Genomic DNA, 14,760 nt, shown 5'->3' with positions numbered 1-14,760 from the left:
TTCTTCCTTTCTTCTTGTCGCGCGCTGTCCCGCCCGAGTCTCCATCGCCGCGCACTCCAGCTGAGGAAGAACAACGCCGCCGCGAGCCACGGTGACGCCGGAGTAAGAGAAACCACCGGGAAAGAAGTGAGAACCCTCCAAAGAAGCTTGAATTCGTGGATTGAGGTAAGAATTCCTCTCCTTGGATTGAAATTCGAAGCTAGGGTTCTTGGTTCCATATTTGGGGGTTTTTGGTTCCGGGTTGAAATCAGTAAAATTGGTTGGTTTTGTGTATTGATTGGGATCAATTATTGATGTTGATGATTTGAAATTGAGGATTGAACTCGGAATTTCTTGGTTGTGGTTTGAATTTGGCCGAATTTTTGAAAAAGAAAAACTGTTTGAACAGCCTTTGTAAATCGACGTGGACAGACCTGTATGACCTGAGTTCTTATTTTTGGATATTTTTCATGGATAGTAGACTGTATGAGCTTTCTAAAATGACCAAGAACATGTAAATCCATTGAGTATTGAATGAGTTATGAATTTCGAAAGTTAGTGTTTCGCAGCAGTAAAACGGGATTTCCAGAATTGTAACAGCGAATTACGGGCTGTTTTTGAGATAGCTATTCTTGTCGTATATATGCTTGTAATATCTCGTTAGAAAGCTACATGAGTCTACTTTCATTTGACGCTAGAATCAATCGATTTTAAGTTTTGTAGCTCGAGTTATGATGGCTTAAGCGCTAGTGGGTCAGACTGTCGGGAATTCTTTTGACTTGGCTGAAATGAGTTTGTGATTTTGCTGTGATTCATTGGCCGTGACACTTGTTTTGGCTATGTGATTCATTTTGACTGTTTGTGATGTTGAAATTATAGGAGTGGCCTTGTTCGATTTGAATCGGTTTTGGGACGTGAATATGAGAATCGCTTGTCTAATTTCTAGAAATTTATTTGGATGAAGTGGGTTATGAGAAATTAACGTGTGTGTGTGAGTGTCTCTTGGTGTGCATGTTGTTTTGTTGAGGCCGAGGTGCCGAGGCTGCGATGGGATGGCTGAATGGCTGTCCACGCCGCAAGGGTTGGTAAGCTTTGGTTCGTCGAGAAGGAGGCGCTAGTATGCGCTGTACGGGGGCTACAAGGACACTGCTGTTTCGGCAGCGGGATGGCACGAAGGTTTTGGCCTCGATTCGGACCTCGCCGTGCGCTCAGCCCCGGCCCCGCTGCCTCCGAGTCCCAGCCACCGAGCCGCTGTCCCCGAGTCCCCGGCCGGCCGTCCTAGGTTAGTGTATATATTAGTTTTTTTTATATAATCATATATTAGTTAGTTAGCTAGGTTAATTAGGTTGATAAATATATACTAGTGTATTAATGTGAAATATGTAAGTTAATATATGTTAATAATTGTAAATGTTAATTAGATAGTTAGTAATTTAATTTTGATTAGTTTGTTTAATTTAATTTTGATTAGTTTATGTTAATTGTAATTGTAATTAATTTGATAACATGTTAATGTTTTGTAATATGTTTAGGTTAGTGTTTCTATTAAATTATTTATATAATTATTAGTTTAGGTTAAAATTAAGTTTAGGTTAAAATTAGTTTAGGTTAAAATTAGTTTAGGTTAAAATTAAGTTTAGGTTATAATAATGTGATTAGTTTAGGTTAAAATTAAGTTTAGGTTATTTGTATGAATATTAATGTGATTAGTTTAGGTTAAAATTAAGTTTAGGTTATTTGTATGATTAGTTTAAGTTTAAATTTCCCTGAAAAATGAATGAATATTTTTTTTCCTTTTTTTTTTGTAAGTAATTTATTGGATAATTTAATAGTTAAAATCTTTAAATCTAATAAATATGAACATTTGTATTATTCATATTTATGTTAATAGACTTGGATATAACTTTTAAATTTTAGTTTTTAAATCATAGAATAACTCCCTATATGGAACCCGATATGGTTCTTCAAATTTTAGTTTTAATATGCTGATTATATATTGTAATATATAATCAGCATATTAATTTTTTTAAAAAAAGATAAAGAGCATCAGGTGCGACTAGTCGCACCTGATAGTCAAGACTTTCAGGTGCGACTAGTCGCACCTGATAGTATAAGACTTTCAGGTGCGATTTGTCGCACCTGATAATCAAGAGGATTATCAGGTGCGGACTTTCGGGTGCGACTTTGTCGCATCTAAAGTCGCACCTGAAAGTACTTTCAGGTGCGACTTTTGCACTTTCAGGTGCGAAAAAAGTCGCACCTGATGCTATATTTTGTACTAGTGATGCCTAGTGGCACCAGAGTCCATAATCCAAGTGCCTAGAGAAGAATTAGTGCAAGAATGAGAAAAATTAACCAAATCATATAAACCTGCCTTTGAAGAAGTGAGATTGACTTCTCCTGAGGTGGACACTTGATTGGTGAGTTGATTGGAGAGATGGCTGATTAGCTGGTGGATTCGCTCGGATGAGAGGCCGGTAGAGGTGTTGCTCAGGACTGATCCGTCGATGATTCCTCCCATACCAGTAACATCCATTGCATTAGCTTGAGGCTTGGTCTTGAATTTGTATCCTGGTGGAAACCATGGATCTTGTAGCACTTGTCGATAGTGTGACCCAACATCTTGCAGTGAGTACACATCGGACGATCCTTACCTTGGAACTTCTTTTGATCATCCTTGACCGACATCGCTAGAGAGTTTGACTGATCTGTATTGGCAAGAACATCCAGTTCAATCGTTCTCTGAGTCTCTTCTTGAGTAAGAAGTGCATAGACTTAACTCATTGGTGGAATAGGCTCCATCAAAAGAACCTGACCACGCGTGTGAGTGTAGGAGTCATTGAGGCCCATCAGAAATTGAATGACATACTCAGATTGAGCATAATCATTCAATTTCGCTTTTCCTCCGCAAGAACAAGCACAAGTGCATTCTGGTTTAAATTCACACAATTCTTCATGGAGAGACTTCAACTTGGTGAAATAGACGCCAATAGTCTTCTAATCTTGAGCAAGATTGACAAATTCGTGTCTGAGCTGAAAGATCCGTGGACCATTACTCTGTTGAAATCGATCTTTGAGATCATTCCAAATTTCATTGGGCGTTCCTCCATAAAGAAGGCTTCCAGCAATTTATTTGCTCACAGAGTTCATGATCCACGCCACAATGGTGCTGTTGTTGCGACTCCATAGTCGAACAAAATCTGGATCCTCCGGATGAGGTTTCTTGATAGTACAATAAATGAAACCTAATTTGTTCTTCGCCTCAAGGATAATCAGCATCGATCGACTCTCCACGCCGTGTAATTCGTGTCGACAAGAACATTCGAGACAAGAGAACCTCCAGAAGAATTAGAATGATGCAAATAGTATGGATCATCAAGAACAGACCTAGGTCTCTGGTTGTTGTTGATTCCAGTGATCGGCGATTCCAACGATGAAGCTTCCTGATCCGGCATGATTGCGAAGAGGAAAGGAGCTCAAAGATGATTAGAGGAAAAACGCCTGAGATCGGAGAAGAAAATCAGAAAGAGCGGAGTAGCTCTGATACCATATTGAAATCTCAGAACGAGAGAGAGAAATAATCTATGAACGAATATCGGAAGAAAGAAAACTGTATTGATTTGATTGAATAACTGTAAATGAATTTAATTCCTTATATACAAGCAAACTTATGGAATTAGTCAAAACGACTAGTCGTATAAGTAAAAGATAAAAACGATAACAACAAATAAAAAAGGCTGAAAATGACTAAGTAGTGCACATAACTTGTATTATAAGAAACAGACTAAAACACTCTAACCCAAAAATCACTTGTATTTTAATGAAATTTGCTACTACATTATTATCTTTTTATTTTTATTTTTAAAAAGATGTCTTCTTCTACTTTACTGTGGGTCAGAGACAAATAACAAAAAAAAATTGGGTTCCCTTCATTTTTCCTCTCTCTCTCAAGTGTTTCCTCTTCCCGCGACACCGCCACATCTCCGATCCTGGCGCGCATGAGGACCGGGAAGTAATACAGAAAGCGAGACCTCTCGCTCATGTGGATCATGCCACGTTCAGAGCGAGCGACGAGGAAGAGCCACTGCGAGAGGGAGGAGAACAAAAACAATTCCAGTGATGAGAAGGAAGGAAGGAGACGACGAGCGGATCATCGAGATCTGCGACATGCGGCGGTGCGATTCTTCCACGACGAAGAGTTTCACCCTCACATGAACTATCCGTTGCCGAGGCTCGCCGGACCCAATCACAAGGAGGAGGAGGCTACGGTTCGCGCTAGTTTGACGGGTCTGCTCCGATAAACGAGAACGTGCCTCAAGCCTATTACTTGGAACTCGTGTTTCGGATATGAACTCATCGACAACGGTGAAGATAACAAATTTACAATAGCTTGTTTGCGAATCATAGGCTTAAGTTTACTGTCTCTTATTGAAGACTAAATAACTTTTATTTTTTTTAAAATTTTTTTTATTATTTTTTTTATTAGCTACTTTGCATGCTATAATATTTCGTTAGGAGATGTCAAACCCAAGCTCAAAGCAATTTTGCGATGAAGAAATAAAGAGGGAGATGTCAAAGGACGAGAGAAATATATCGGCAAAAAATAAGGGTCATAAAAAGGATAAAATCGTACTTTCTCACCCATTCCGAGAATCCAACCAATACAAGTGTCATAATACCGCTGGGTTGGGCTGAGCTGAGTTATAAATTACGGGTCAAGTAAACGTGTGTAGTTTAGTTTCCTCCTTATATATAGTAAAGAGTTTCATGTTTTCGGGTATGTAGTTTAACTTGTAATCCATTCTCTCTCTGAGCCTGTTTCAACTCTGATTCTGTTTTATTATAGGAACACAAATTACATCGAGACATGGAAACTCAGGAAATTGAATACATTGATCTCGATGAGGACTCGGATCTGGAAGACCCGGAGCGTTACGTTTGTGACCCCATATATTACAAATACTTGAAAAGTGTCCAGGCTTCCGAGGTTACTTATTTGATTCCCCTCGTTTAATTATTTTGATAATTTGTAAATTTATTGCCGATAATCGTTATTCATGAATTGATTCTAGGGTTTTGATTGTGACCAACCCGATATGGAATGGATGGGGAGTCTTCAACCCAGCACCAAGAAGACCTTATCCGATGAAAGCTTTGTTTGTCTAGCCAGATTTGCTGTTGAAGAATTCAACAGGCTCAAGGTGTGTTTCTAAATATATCTCTGGTTAATTTGGAGTATTTTTTTTTTATAATTTCTCAGAGTAGATATATTGTCAAAATTGACCGATTGTGGAATAATTTGTCTCATCTCACACAAATTCTATGTATATTCTAACTATGAAAAGTGAAACTAATATGAGTTAAAATCCTAAGAAAGAATTTGAATAATCTATGATTAGTATATTTAGAGTTTAATCGATCAAGACAATAAATACTACTTATTGAAGTTCAAAAAGTAGTAATATAAGGATAATTGTTTGTGTAGACAATATGCTTGAATATTCCCCAAACATACATACACATCTGTCGTTGTGGATTTTGTACTATTCTGATTTCACATTTGCATTGCAGGGTACTAATTTAGGGTTTCACAGACTTGTAAGGGCGACCTCAAAGCTGATGGTTGGTGTACTCGCGTACATGACATTGCAGTGCACCGATGGATGTTTTTACGAAGCCAAGGTCTATGAACGTTTTTCGAACCCATGGGAATTGTACATATTCAGGCTTGCAAAGCACTATTCAAGGTATTTCATTCTCCATGTGTTTTTATCTCTTTGATTCATGTGTGCTTGACTGATACGCAAACTCTCGACTCAATCCACATTTAAAATTAGGCAAGGGTTTCTTTTTTGGCGGTGGTCAAGTTGAATTGTTGTTCGAGTTGATGAAAGATAAATATGTACGTTAACAAGTTGATGTCATATAGGCTTGGTATGTGACTAAAGGGAAGAGCTTATATAAATGATTCACATCTGTTTGTTCTAGCTTCGATAGCCTTTTGTTGTCTAGCAAACTGTACGTTATATTGCTTTGCAAAGCAGATGGGAAAAAATAAACTATCATTCTCGTGATAATAATATTGCAGGTTCTTCTATATGCTATTTGATTGGTTACTCAGTTTGCATTGTGTTTCTTTTTATTAACAGCAATAGTGATAGTTCCAAAGACAGTGTTTCTCCGCCCAGCAGCAAGAGTGGGGGCTCCGATGGCAGCAATGGCAGCAAGAGTTGGGGTTCCGATGGCAGTGTTGAGATTACCCCTAATAGCAAAAAGCAGAAACTGTGAAATGTCTATAGATTTCTTTCTTTAGAAAAAACAACAAAAACAGTTCTTTGTGGATCATATGTCGTCTGGTTTTGAAAATTTATCATTGTAGGGTTGATAATATGTCGTTTGGTTATGAAAATCTATCATTGTAGATTGCTATGTGAATATTTTGAAAGATTTTAAACATTTTAGTTGCTGAATCACAAAGAAACTATCAATCTAGACTAACACATTTTAATTGCTGTGCGTTTCTTTTTTTCCTTTTTTTTAATTTTTATTTATATATATTATAGAGTTTTATAAGCAACTAGGCCGCCTAAAACGTTAGGTTTGGGATCTAGCCTATGTTTGGAGTTTTTTAGGGAAATAGCCAAACGTAATAGGTGGCAAATTATGTTTTACTTTTTTGTCCTCAGTTTTTTAATTAGCATATTTTTTTTTTCCTTTTTTTGTGCGTTAATTGTTCCTGATACGTAGGAGGAAGTTATTTTGCTTTGGAATCATTATCCACGTTCTCTCTCTCTCTCTCTCACTCTCTCTCTCCAGCCACTCCACAAATCGGATCTGGGCGTTTTCTCTCTCTCTCTCTCTCTCTCTCTCTCTCTATCTCTCTCTCTCTCCAACCCGAGCGTGGCTGCGCCCGGCGAGATCGGCACCGGGTGGCGTCGGCCTAGGAGCGCCGGGGAGAGCCGAGTCGACCGGCGTGGAGGCGTGCTCGGCGAGGCGGGCCCGGGCGAAGGTGCGCCGGCCCTCGTCGGCGCTGTCTGCGCCGGAAGCATCGCCAGATGAGACCCAGGCGGCTCTGGGGGCGCGCGCGGCCTGGGTGGAGTCGCGCAGGTCGAGCCGGGCGCTGGGATGGTCGTGTCGGCCCTGGGCGGCGACGCCGGGACTGTTTGGCAGGCGAGCGGTGGCGATGGAGGCCCGGGCAGCCTGGGCCCGGCCTTCCCCGATGGGAGGCGCACCTTACAATTAAGCTTCTGTAGTATATTATTTACAATTATTTCCATTTATTTTGAAACTAGATCTGAGTTTTTTTTAACCCAGATCTCAGATCTGGTTTTTAAAAAAATAGTACAGACTGTGTTGTTACAGATGATTTATTTACAGTTATTTCCATTTATTTCCATTCAAGAATGAGATAATTTCCAGTAATTTACGTTTATTATCTGTGTTGACAAGTTCTCAACAGTAACGCCAATCTTGGTGAGTCGTTCTAGATTAGCGTGCCACGTATAACAATTTTGAAATTTTCTGTTATTTTATATTATTATTGCCTATTCTTTAATATAAATATATTCATTATTTCCATTTGATTAAGTAAAATGGCAAATTAGTCTATTAATTATTGACACCTAAGCACGTTGGCTATTTCCCTAAAAGTTATGAAACATAGGCTAAAAACAAAATCTATAGTTTCAAAGTGGCTATTTTGCTACAATGCCCTATATTATATACATATATATTTTTATAATTGATGGATTAAGATCGATGATCCTCGTTTGATTTGGGACGGTCCTGCCTCTTGTTTGACTTAGGACGCTCGTTTGACTTAGGATGACACTATTACATGGACTTGGGACTATAGGGATTTCACCACCGAAATCCGCTCAAAACAAAAGATGTAATAAAAAAAATAGCAAAAAATACATAACAAGATTTATAGTGGTTCAATTTGAAAATGTGATTTATGTCACTTTGTAGCTGCAAATAGCACTATAAATCAATATAGGATGGCATTTACAATCATTCTCTATATATATTGTTATGAAAAATCAAATGAATAACTTAAATCGAAAACTCTTTAAACACTTGTAATGTAGGAATTTTAGAAAAGAGAATGGAGAAGTATGGAGAGTAAATTGTAGAGAGAAAATGAAAGAGTGAATTGTATAAATTGGGATGGATTTTCCCTTCATCATACTCATGTATTTATAGTAAAAAAATGTGTACATTAGTCAATAAGTTAGGTGTAGGGTAGTTAATTATTTACCAATATTCTTGACTTTTGAGCATACCAATTGTTAATGCCTGAAAATGGATCAACACGAAAACCGGTCCGCGGTTCGGTCTAGGGCCGGACCCTATGACCGCGCGGTGGTCGAACGGAGAAGTTGTCCCAACACCTGTACCTCCGCCGTGCCGGAAAGGATTTCCGACGACTCGTCACCTGAGAAAAGAGAAGAGAGTGAGCTAAAGGACCGCAGAGGGGTTTCCTCCGGCGGGCACTCCGACGCTCAACATTAGTCTAGGTGTCGTGCTTCGAGTTCTAGAGAGAGAAGCTCTGATGAGAGAGAAGCAGAGGTTTTGTAAGTGTGAGCCAACTTACCTCCAAATTGGAAAGTGGAGGTTTTTATAGAGGTGTGATGATGGGTCGGGGTAAAATCGTCATCTACCCGGGCTCCTCCCCCCCCCCCCCCCCCAGATATGAGTCTGGCTGGAGGTCGAGCCTGGATGGAGGTCGGGCTTGACCCGGAGGTCAGCCCTGCTGGAGGTTGAGCCTGGCTGGAGGTCGAGCCTGGCTGGAGGTCGAGCCTGGCTGGAGGTTGAGCCTGGCTGGAGGTCGAGCCTGGCCTTGAGGTCGGGCCTGGCCTGGAGGTCGACCCTGCCTGGAGGTCGAGTCTAGCCTTGAGGCCGGGCCTGGCCTAGAGGTCGACCCTGCCTGGAGGTCGAGCCTGGCTGGAGGTCGAGCCTGGCCTTGAGGTCGGGCCTGGCCTAGAGATCGAGCTCGCCTGGGGGTCGAGATCGCCTGGGGGTCGAGATCGCCTGGAGGTCGAGCTCGCCTGGAGGTCGACCCTGGCCGGGTGTTGAGCTTCGCCTGGGGGGTCGAGATCGCCTCGAGGTCGAGCTCGCCCGGAGGCCGAGCTCGCCCGGGGGGTCGAGCTCGCCCGGGGGTCGAGCTCGCCCGGGGGTCGAGCTCGCCCGGGGGGTCGAGCTCGCTCGGGGGTCGAGCTCGCCTGGAGGTCGGCTTGGAGTTTTCCTTCCTGACCCTTGGCGTGGTTGGGATTTTTCCTTCCTGGCCCTTGGCAGGGCTGGGATTTTTCCTTCATGGCCCTTGGCATGGCTGGGATTTTTTCTCCTAGCCCTCGGCGGGGCTGGGCCCTTCCTTCCTTGCCCTTGGTAGGGCCGGGTCCTTTCTTCCTTGCCTTTGGTAGAGCTGGGTCTTCCCTTCCTCGCTCCTGGTAGGGCTGGGTCCTTCCCTCCTTGCCTTTGGCGGGGCTGAGTCCTTCCCTCCCTGCCCTTGGCAGGGCTGGGTCCTTCCTTCCTTGCCCTCGGGGGGGCCGGATCATTCCTTCCTTCCTTGCCCTCGGCAGGGCTGGATCCTTCCCTCCTTGCCCTTGGAAAGGCTGGGTCCTTCCTTCCTTGCTCTCGGCGGGGCTGGATCCTTCCCTCCTTGCTCCTGGCAGGGCTAGGTTCCTTGATTTTTTGGGTTGGGCTTGATGTTTCTTTTGGGTAAGGAAAATCCCTCATAACATTAACCCCCCAGTTTCTTAGGTGACTTGTTATTCAAGAAACTTCACGAATTTGTGAGGTGGATCGTCGCTTGTCCGGTGATTCCTGACCGCTCTCGATTTCCAGTTCAATTGCGCTGACTGTGAGTTTCTGGGTTTCAAAACCAAGTTGTAGATCTGACAAATTGGAATTCCTCCCCTTCATTTCTTCTTCATCATCTGAGCTACTTGTGGCCACGCCTCGGGGGTCGTCACTTGGGCCACGACGAGGAGCAGCACTTTCAGATCTCGGTCGTACGTGGCGAGATCTCTGACGCGCGTGGCGGGCGCTTGAAGATCGCGCTCGGCCGGGAGTTCTCTCCATCGGCTTCGGCGGGACGCTCCGTCTCCGGGCCGACGTCGGACTCGCGAGCCTCGCCAGCCCCGTGTGAGCGCACGAACTTCTCTAGCTAGGTGTAGGCACGGGCTTCTCGAGCTCGGCATAGGCGCGAGCTTCTCGCTCCGTCTCCGGGCCGGCGTCGGTGCGCAGGCATCTCTAGCTCGGCGCAGGCGTAAGCTTCTTGCTCTGTCTTTAGGCCGGCGTCAAATGCACATGCCTCTCCAGCTCGACGCAGGCGGTGGGTGGGTGCACGGATGAGATTTTTAGAAGAGCGCTCGGGTCCTCTACTCGTGTGGCTGTTCATCTCTTCTTCCTCGACGAGGAACTTGAGTTTGGGTTCAGTGTTGAGCTCGGTGGTGCTCCTTCCCGAGCTCCCACCTCGTCGCCTGAGCTCTCCATACCGGGAGAGGGGTGTTCAAACTTTGTTCATGTGGGACGATGTGCCTTCGAGATGCATGCCGACCAAGGCACGCCCGTTGTCCGGGCTTCATTAGTAACTTTTCTTGCACCAAGCCCGGCGTTGGCCCCGTCTTCCTTGCGCGATTTGTGCACGGGCCAGATCCGATCGCCGTCGGATCTCTTCCACCTCATTTGTGGATGCACAGGTCTCTCCGGTCCGTCGTGGTCGCCTTTCCCAGTTCTATGCATCGGGGGTCGCCACCTCTCGGGTATAGCACGGTTTGTTTTACGCCTAGTTAGACTATAACTTTTGGGGATGGTGTAGTCGACTGTGCATCATCTGGTTGGATATTTACTCCAAATCTCTTTTGTGGTATTCAGATGGTGGAATGAGAGTTGTCTTTATCCTTTATTTTTCGATGTCATCGTACCATGTTGAATATATTGCTTGCAGTAACATGTTTTTTATCGTCCGTCTGGCGTTCCAACCTAGTTTCTCGGTCTTCATCTTCGAAAATTTCTTTGTAAAGGTGTTTTTTAGACGCCTACTTTGCTGTCGGGCTGGGCAACTTTGATGCCTCGAGTCCCTGTTCGCGTGAGTGCCTCGTGGACGCCTCGCCGCCTTCCTTGCTGTCGGGCTGGGCACTGTTGATGCCTCCAGTCCCTGTTCGCGTGAGTGCCTCGTGGACGCCTCGCCGCCTTCCTTGCTGTCGGGCTGGGCATCGTTGATGCCTCGAGTCCCTGTTCGCGTGAGTGCCTCGTGCGCGCCTCATCGCCTTCCTTGCTATTGGGTTGGACGTACTTGACGTCTCTGACCCGCGTGAGTGCCTCGGAGGGCGCCTCGCCGCCTTCCTCGTTGTTGGGTTGGACGTACTTGACGTCTCTGACCCGCGTGAGTGCCCCGGAGGGCGCCTCGCCGCCTTCCTCGCTGTTGGGTTGGACGTACTTGACGTCTCCGACCCGCGTGAGTGGCCCGGAGGGCGCCTCGCCGCCTTCTGCATTGTTGGGTTGGACGTACTTGACGTCTCCGACCCGCGTGAGTGGCCCGGAGGGCGCCTCGCCGCCTTCTGCATTGTTGGGTTGGACGTACTTGACGTCTCTGACCCGCGTGAGTGCCCCGGAGGGCGCCTCGCCGCCTTCTGCGCTGTTGGGTTGGACGTACTTGACGTCTCTGACCCGCGTGAGTGCTCCGGAGGGCGCCTCGCCGCCTTCCTCGCTGTTGGGTTGGACGTACTTGACGTCTCTGACCCGCGTGAGTGCCCCGGAGGGCGACTCGCCGCCTTCTGCATTGTTGGGTTGGACGTACTTGACGTCTCTGACCCGCGTGAGTGCCCCGGAGGGCGCCTCACCGCCTTCCGCGCTGTTGGGTTGGACGTACTTGACGTCTCTGATCCGCGTGAGTGCCCCGGAGGGCACCTTGCCACCTTCCTCGCTGTTGGGTTGGACGTTTTTTACATCTCTAGTCCCTGTTCATCATCAACCCCCCAGTTTCTTGTGAAATCTTGCAGAGATTGCTGAACAAACTCTATGAGGCTGACTTCACAGTCGTTCTGCAAGATATTGAGTGGGGTCGTTGCCGCCTTCCCTCGGTCATCCTTGCGGATAGCGGTGACCCTCGTGCTTTCAAGCCGTCATTGTTCGACGGTCTGGGCTCGCCAGCTAGCAGGGCCCCCTTGGAAGTTACCGTCTGTAAGAAGAATTCTTTAAGCTGACCTCCTTGTATGAGGTCCTCAATTTATCTTCTCAGTTGGAGGCACTCGATTTGTCGCTCGGAGCTCCCGCATCTCTCTGTAACTCTGCACAATATTCATTAGCTCGCCGTCGGGGGTCAGTGGTATCGCCGCGGGGGGCGGTGCGACCACCCGTCCTGTGTCCCCAACTGCCTGGCTTGTTGGCACGTCTCGACGGGGGAGCGGGTTCTCAGAGGGTGTTCCCACGTAGTTCGTGGATTACGCCCTCCTCCGGGGAGATTAGGGTCGTGGTATATCCCATTGTCGGTTTGGGCGGTGCCTACGGTCTTCATCCCTGCCCTCCCGCCTGGGTACGTCGACGTGGCAGGGTGAGTGGAATTGGCGCAAGTTGCCGCTGTCTGCCACTTCTTCCCTGCCTACGAGGCGGGCGAAGGCCGACCATTGGGACTCGTCGGTGTGCGCGACGGAGTGCGCGCGTGTGTTTTGGGGAGGCGGGTTCTCGCGGGTCAGCTGGTTGACATATGTGGGCGGTGCAGTGCGCGCCGTGTGCACTCGCGATCGACATCTTGGAGACTTGGGTCGGGGGCGAGGGGTGAAGCCGTGCCTTCGACCATGCTTCGTATCGCGGGGTTCGAATTTTGCGTCGCCTGGAGTTCCCGTATCTCCCTCTGCAACCTGTGTACAAGGTTCATTAACTCCATGTCAAGGGTCGGCTGTGTCGCCTTGGGGGGTGGCATGACCACTCGTCCAGTGTCCTCGGCTGCCTGGTTTGCCTGCATGTCCTTGTGAGGGAGCGAGGGGGGCTCCTATGGTGTTGGCAGACTCTGCCCTCCTCGGGGGAGATTGGCGTCGCGGGATCTCCCATTGGCGGTTGAGGTGGTGCCTGAGATCTTCATTCCTACCTGCCTGTCCTGCAATGTTGACGCGGCGGGGCGGGTGGAACCTGCGCGAGTCTTCGATGTCCGTCATTTCTTCCCTGCCACTGAGACGAGCGAAGGCCGACCGTCGGGACGCGTCGGTGTGTGCGACAGAGTGTGCGCGAGAGTCTTGGGGAAGTGGGTTTTCGTGAGGGCGCCTCGTCGGTACCTCGGGATGACGCGGCGCGCGCTGGGCGCGTACGCGGTCGGTACCTCGGGAGCTAGGGTCCGGGGCGTCCTCGCTCTCGTCTGGCCTGGGGTTGCGCCCTTCACGCTCTGGCAGGGTCTCCAACTGCTCCCCTCCCCCGAAGATTCCTTCCAAGGCGGGCTGGTACCCCCCGATCCTGGCCAGCGCGTCAGTCAGCCTGAAAAGATTGTCTTCCAGGCGCGTCATCCGCGCGTCCCTCTCATCTTGGACGGGGTCGGAGGTCACGCTCGCCTGGGGGGGCGTTGTGAGCCTGGTTTTGGCGGGCCTGGACTTGAGCCCGAGTGTTCATCGCGATGCTCCCCGCGGGGCGGGGGGCTGCGTTTTCGGAGACGGTCACGCGGTTGGCCATCTCGAGAGAAGGGTTCCTGATCACGTTCTTCGGTACCTAAGATGGTGAACCTTCAAAGCCGTGGAGGAAAGACTTGCCGGTGGAATCTCGTGGTTGTTGCTCGAGAGATCCCCTCCTTCTAGCGTCAAAATGTTAATGCCTGAAAATGAATCAACACGAAAACCGGTCCGCGGTTCGGTATAGGGCCGGATCCTATGACCGCGCGGTGGTCGAACGGAGAAGTTGTCCCAACACATGTACCTCCGCCGTGCCGGAAAAGGATTTCCGACGACTCGTCACCTGAGAAAAGAGAAGAGAGTGAGCTAAAGGACCGCGGAGGGGTTTCCTCCGGCGGGCACTCCGACGCTCAACATTAGTCTAGGTGTCGTGCTTCGAGTTCTAGAGAGAGAAGCTCTGATGAGAGAGAAGCAGATGTTTTGTAAGTATGAGCCAACTTACCTCCAAATTGGAAAAGTGGAGGTTTTTATAGAGGTGTGATGATGGGTCGGGGTAAAATCGTCATCTACCCGGGCTCCCCCCCCCCTCCCCAGATATGAGTCTGGCTGGAGGTCGGGCTTGACCCGGAGGTCAGCCCTGCTGGAGGTTGAGCCTGGCTGGAGGTCGACCCTGCCTGGAGGTTGAGCCTGGCTGGAGGTCGAGCCTGGCCTTGAGGTCGGGCCTGGCCTGGAGGTCGACCCTGCCTGGAGGTCGAATCTAGCCTTGAGGCCGGACCTGGCCTAGAGGTCGACCCTGCCTGGAGGTCGAGCCTGGCTGGAGGTCGAGCCTGGCCTTGAGGTCGGGCCTGGCCTAGAGATCGAGCTCACCTGGGGGTCGAGATCGCCTGGGGGTCGAGATCGCCTGGAGGTCGAGCTCGCCTGGAGGTCGACCCTGGCTGGGTGTCGAGCTTCGCCTGGGGGGTCGAGATCGCCTCGAGGTCGAGCTCGCTGGAGGTCGAGCTCGCCCGGAGGTCGAGCTTGGCTGGAGGCAGAGCTCGCCCGGGGGGTCGAGCTCGCCCGGGGGTCGAGCTCGCCCGGGTTCGAGCTCGCCCGGGGGGTCGAGCTCGCCCGGGGGGTCGAGCTCGCTCGGAGGTCGAGCTCGCCTGGGGGTCGAGCTCGCCCGGGAGTCGAGCTCGCCCCGGGG

The 14,760-nt window shown here is 48.3% G+C and overlaps 1 protein-coding gene across 1 annotated transcript; it reads left to right on the top strand.

Annotated features, from left to right (window-relative positions):
- The first annotated feature begins 4,762 nt into the window (after positions 1 to 4,762).
- On the top strand, positions 4,763 to 6,489 carry LOC149397879 (uncharacterized). Its single transcript, XM_089614733.1, has 4 exons — positions 4,763 to 4,966; positions 5,052 to 5,180; positions 5,551 to 5,726; positions 6,129 to 6,489. The coding sequence occupies exons 1-4, from the start codon at positions 4,847 to 4,849 to the stop codon at positions 6,265 to 6,267; spliced, it is 564 nt and encodes a 187-aa protein (XP_089470859.1). The 5' UTR covers positions 4,763 to 4,846; the 3' UTR covers positions 6,268 to 6,489.
- Positions 6,490 to 14,760: the final 8,271 nt, after the last annotated feature.

This window comes from Urtica dioica, chromosome 5 (genome assembly GCF_054948205.1).
Source record: "Urtica dioica subsp. dioica isolate 48M chromosome 5, U.dioica_male_clone48M_v1_H2, whole genome shotgun sequence".
Taxonomy (NCBI): Eukaryota; Viridiplantae; Streptophyta; class Magnoliopsida; order Rosales; family Urticaceae; genus Urtica; species Urtica dioica.
The sequence above is the reverse complement of the archived record's forward strand: the minus strand, read 5'-3'. Positions and strand labels throughout refer to the sequence as shown.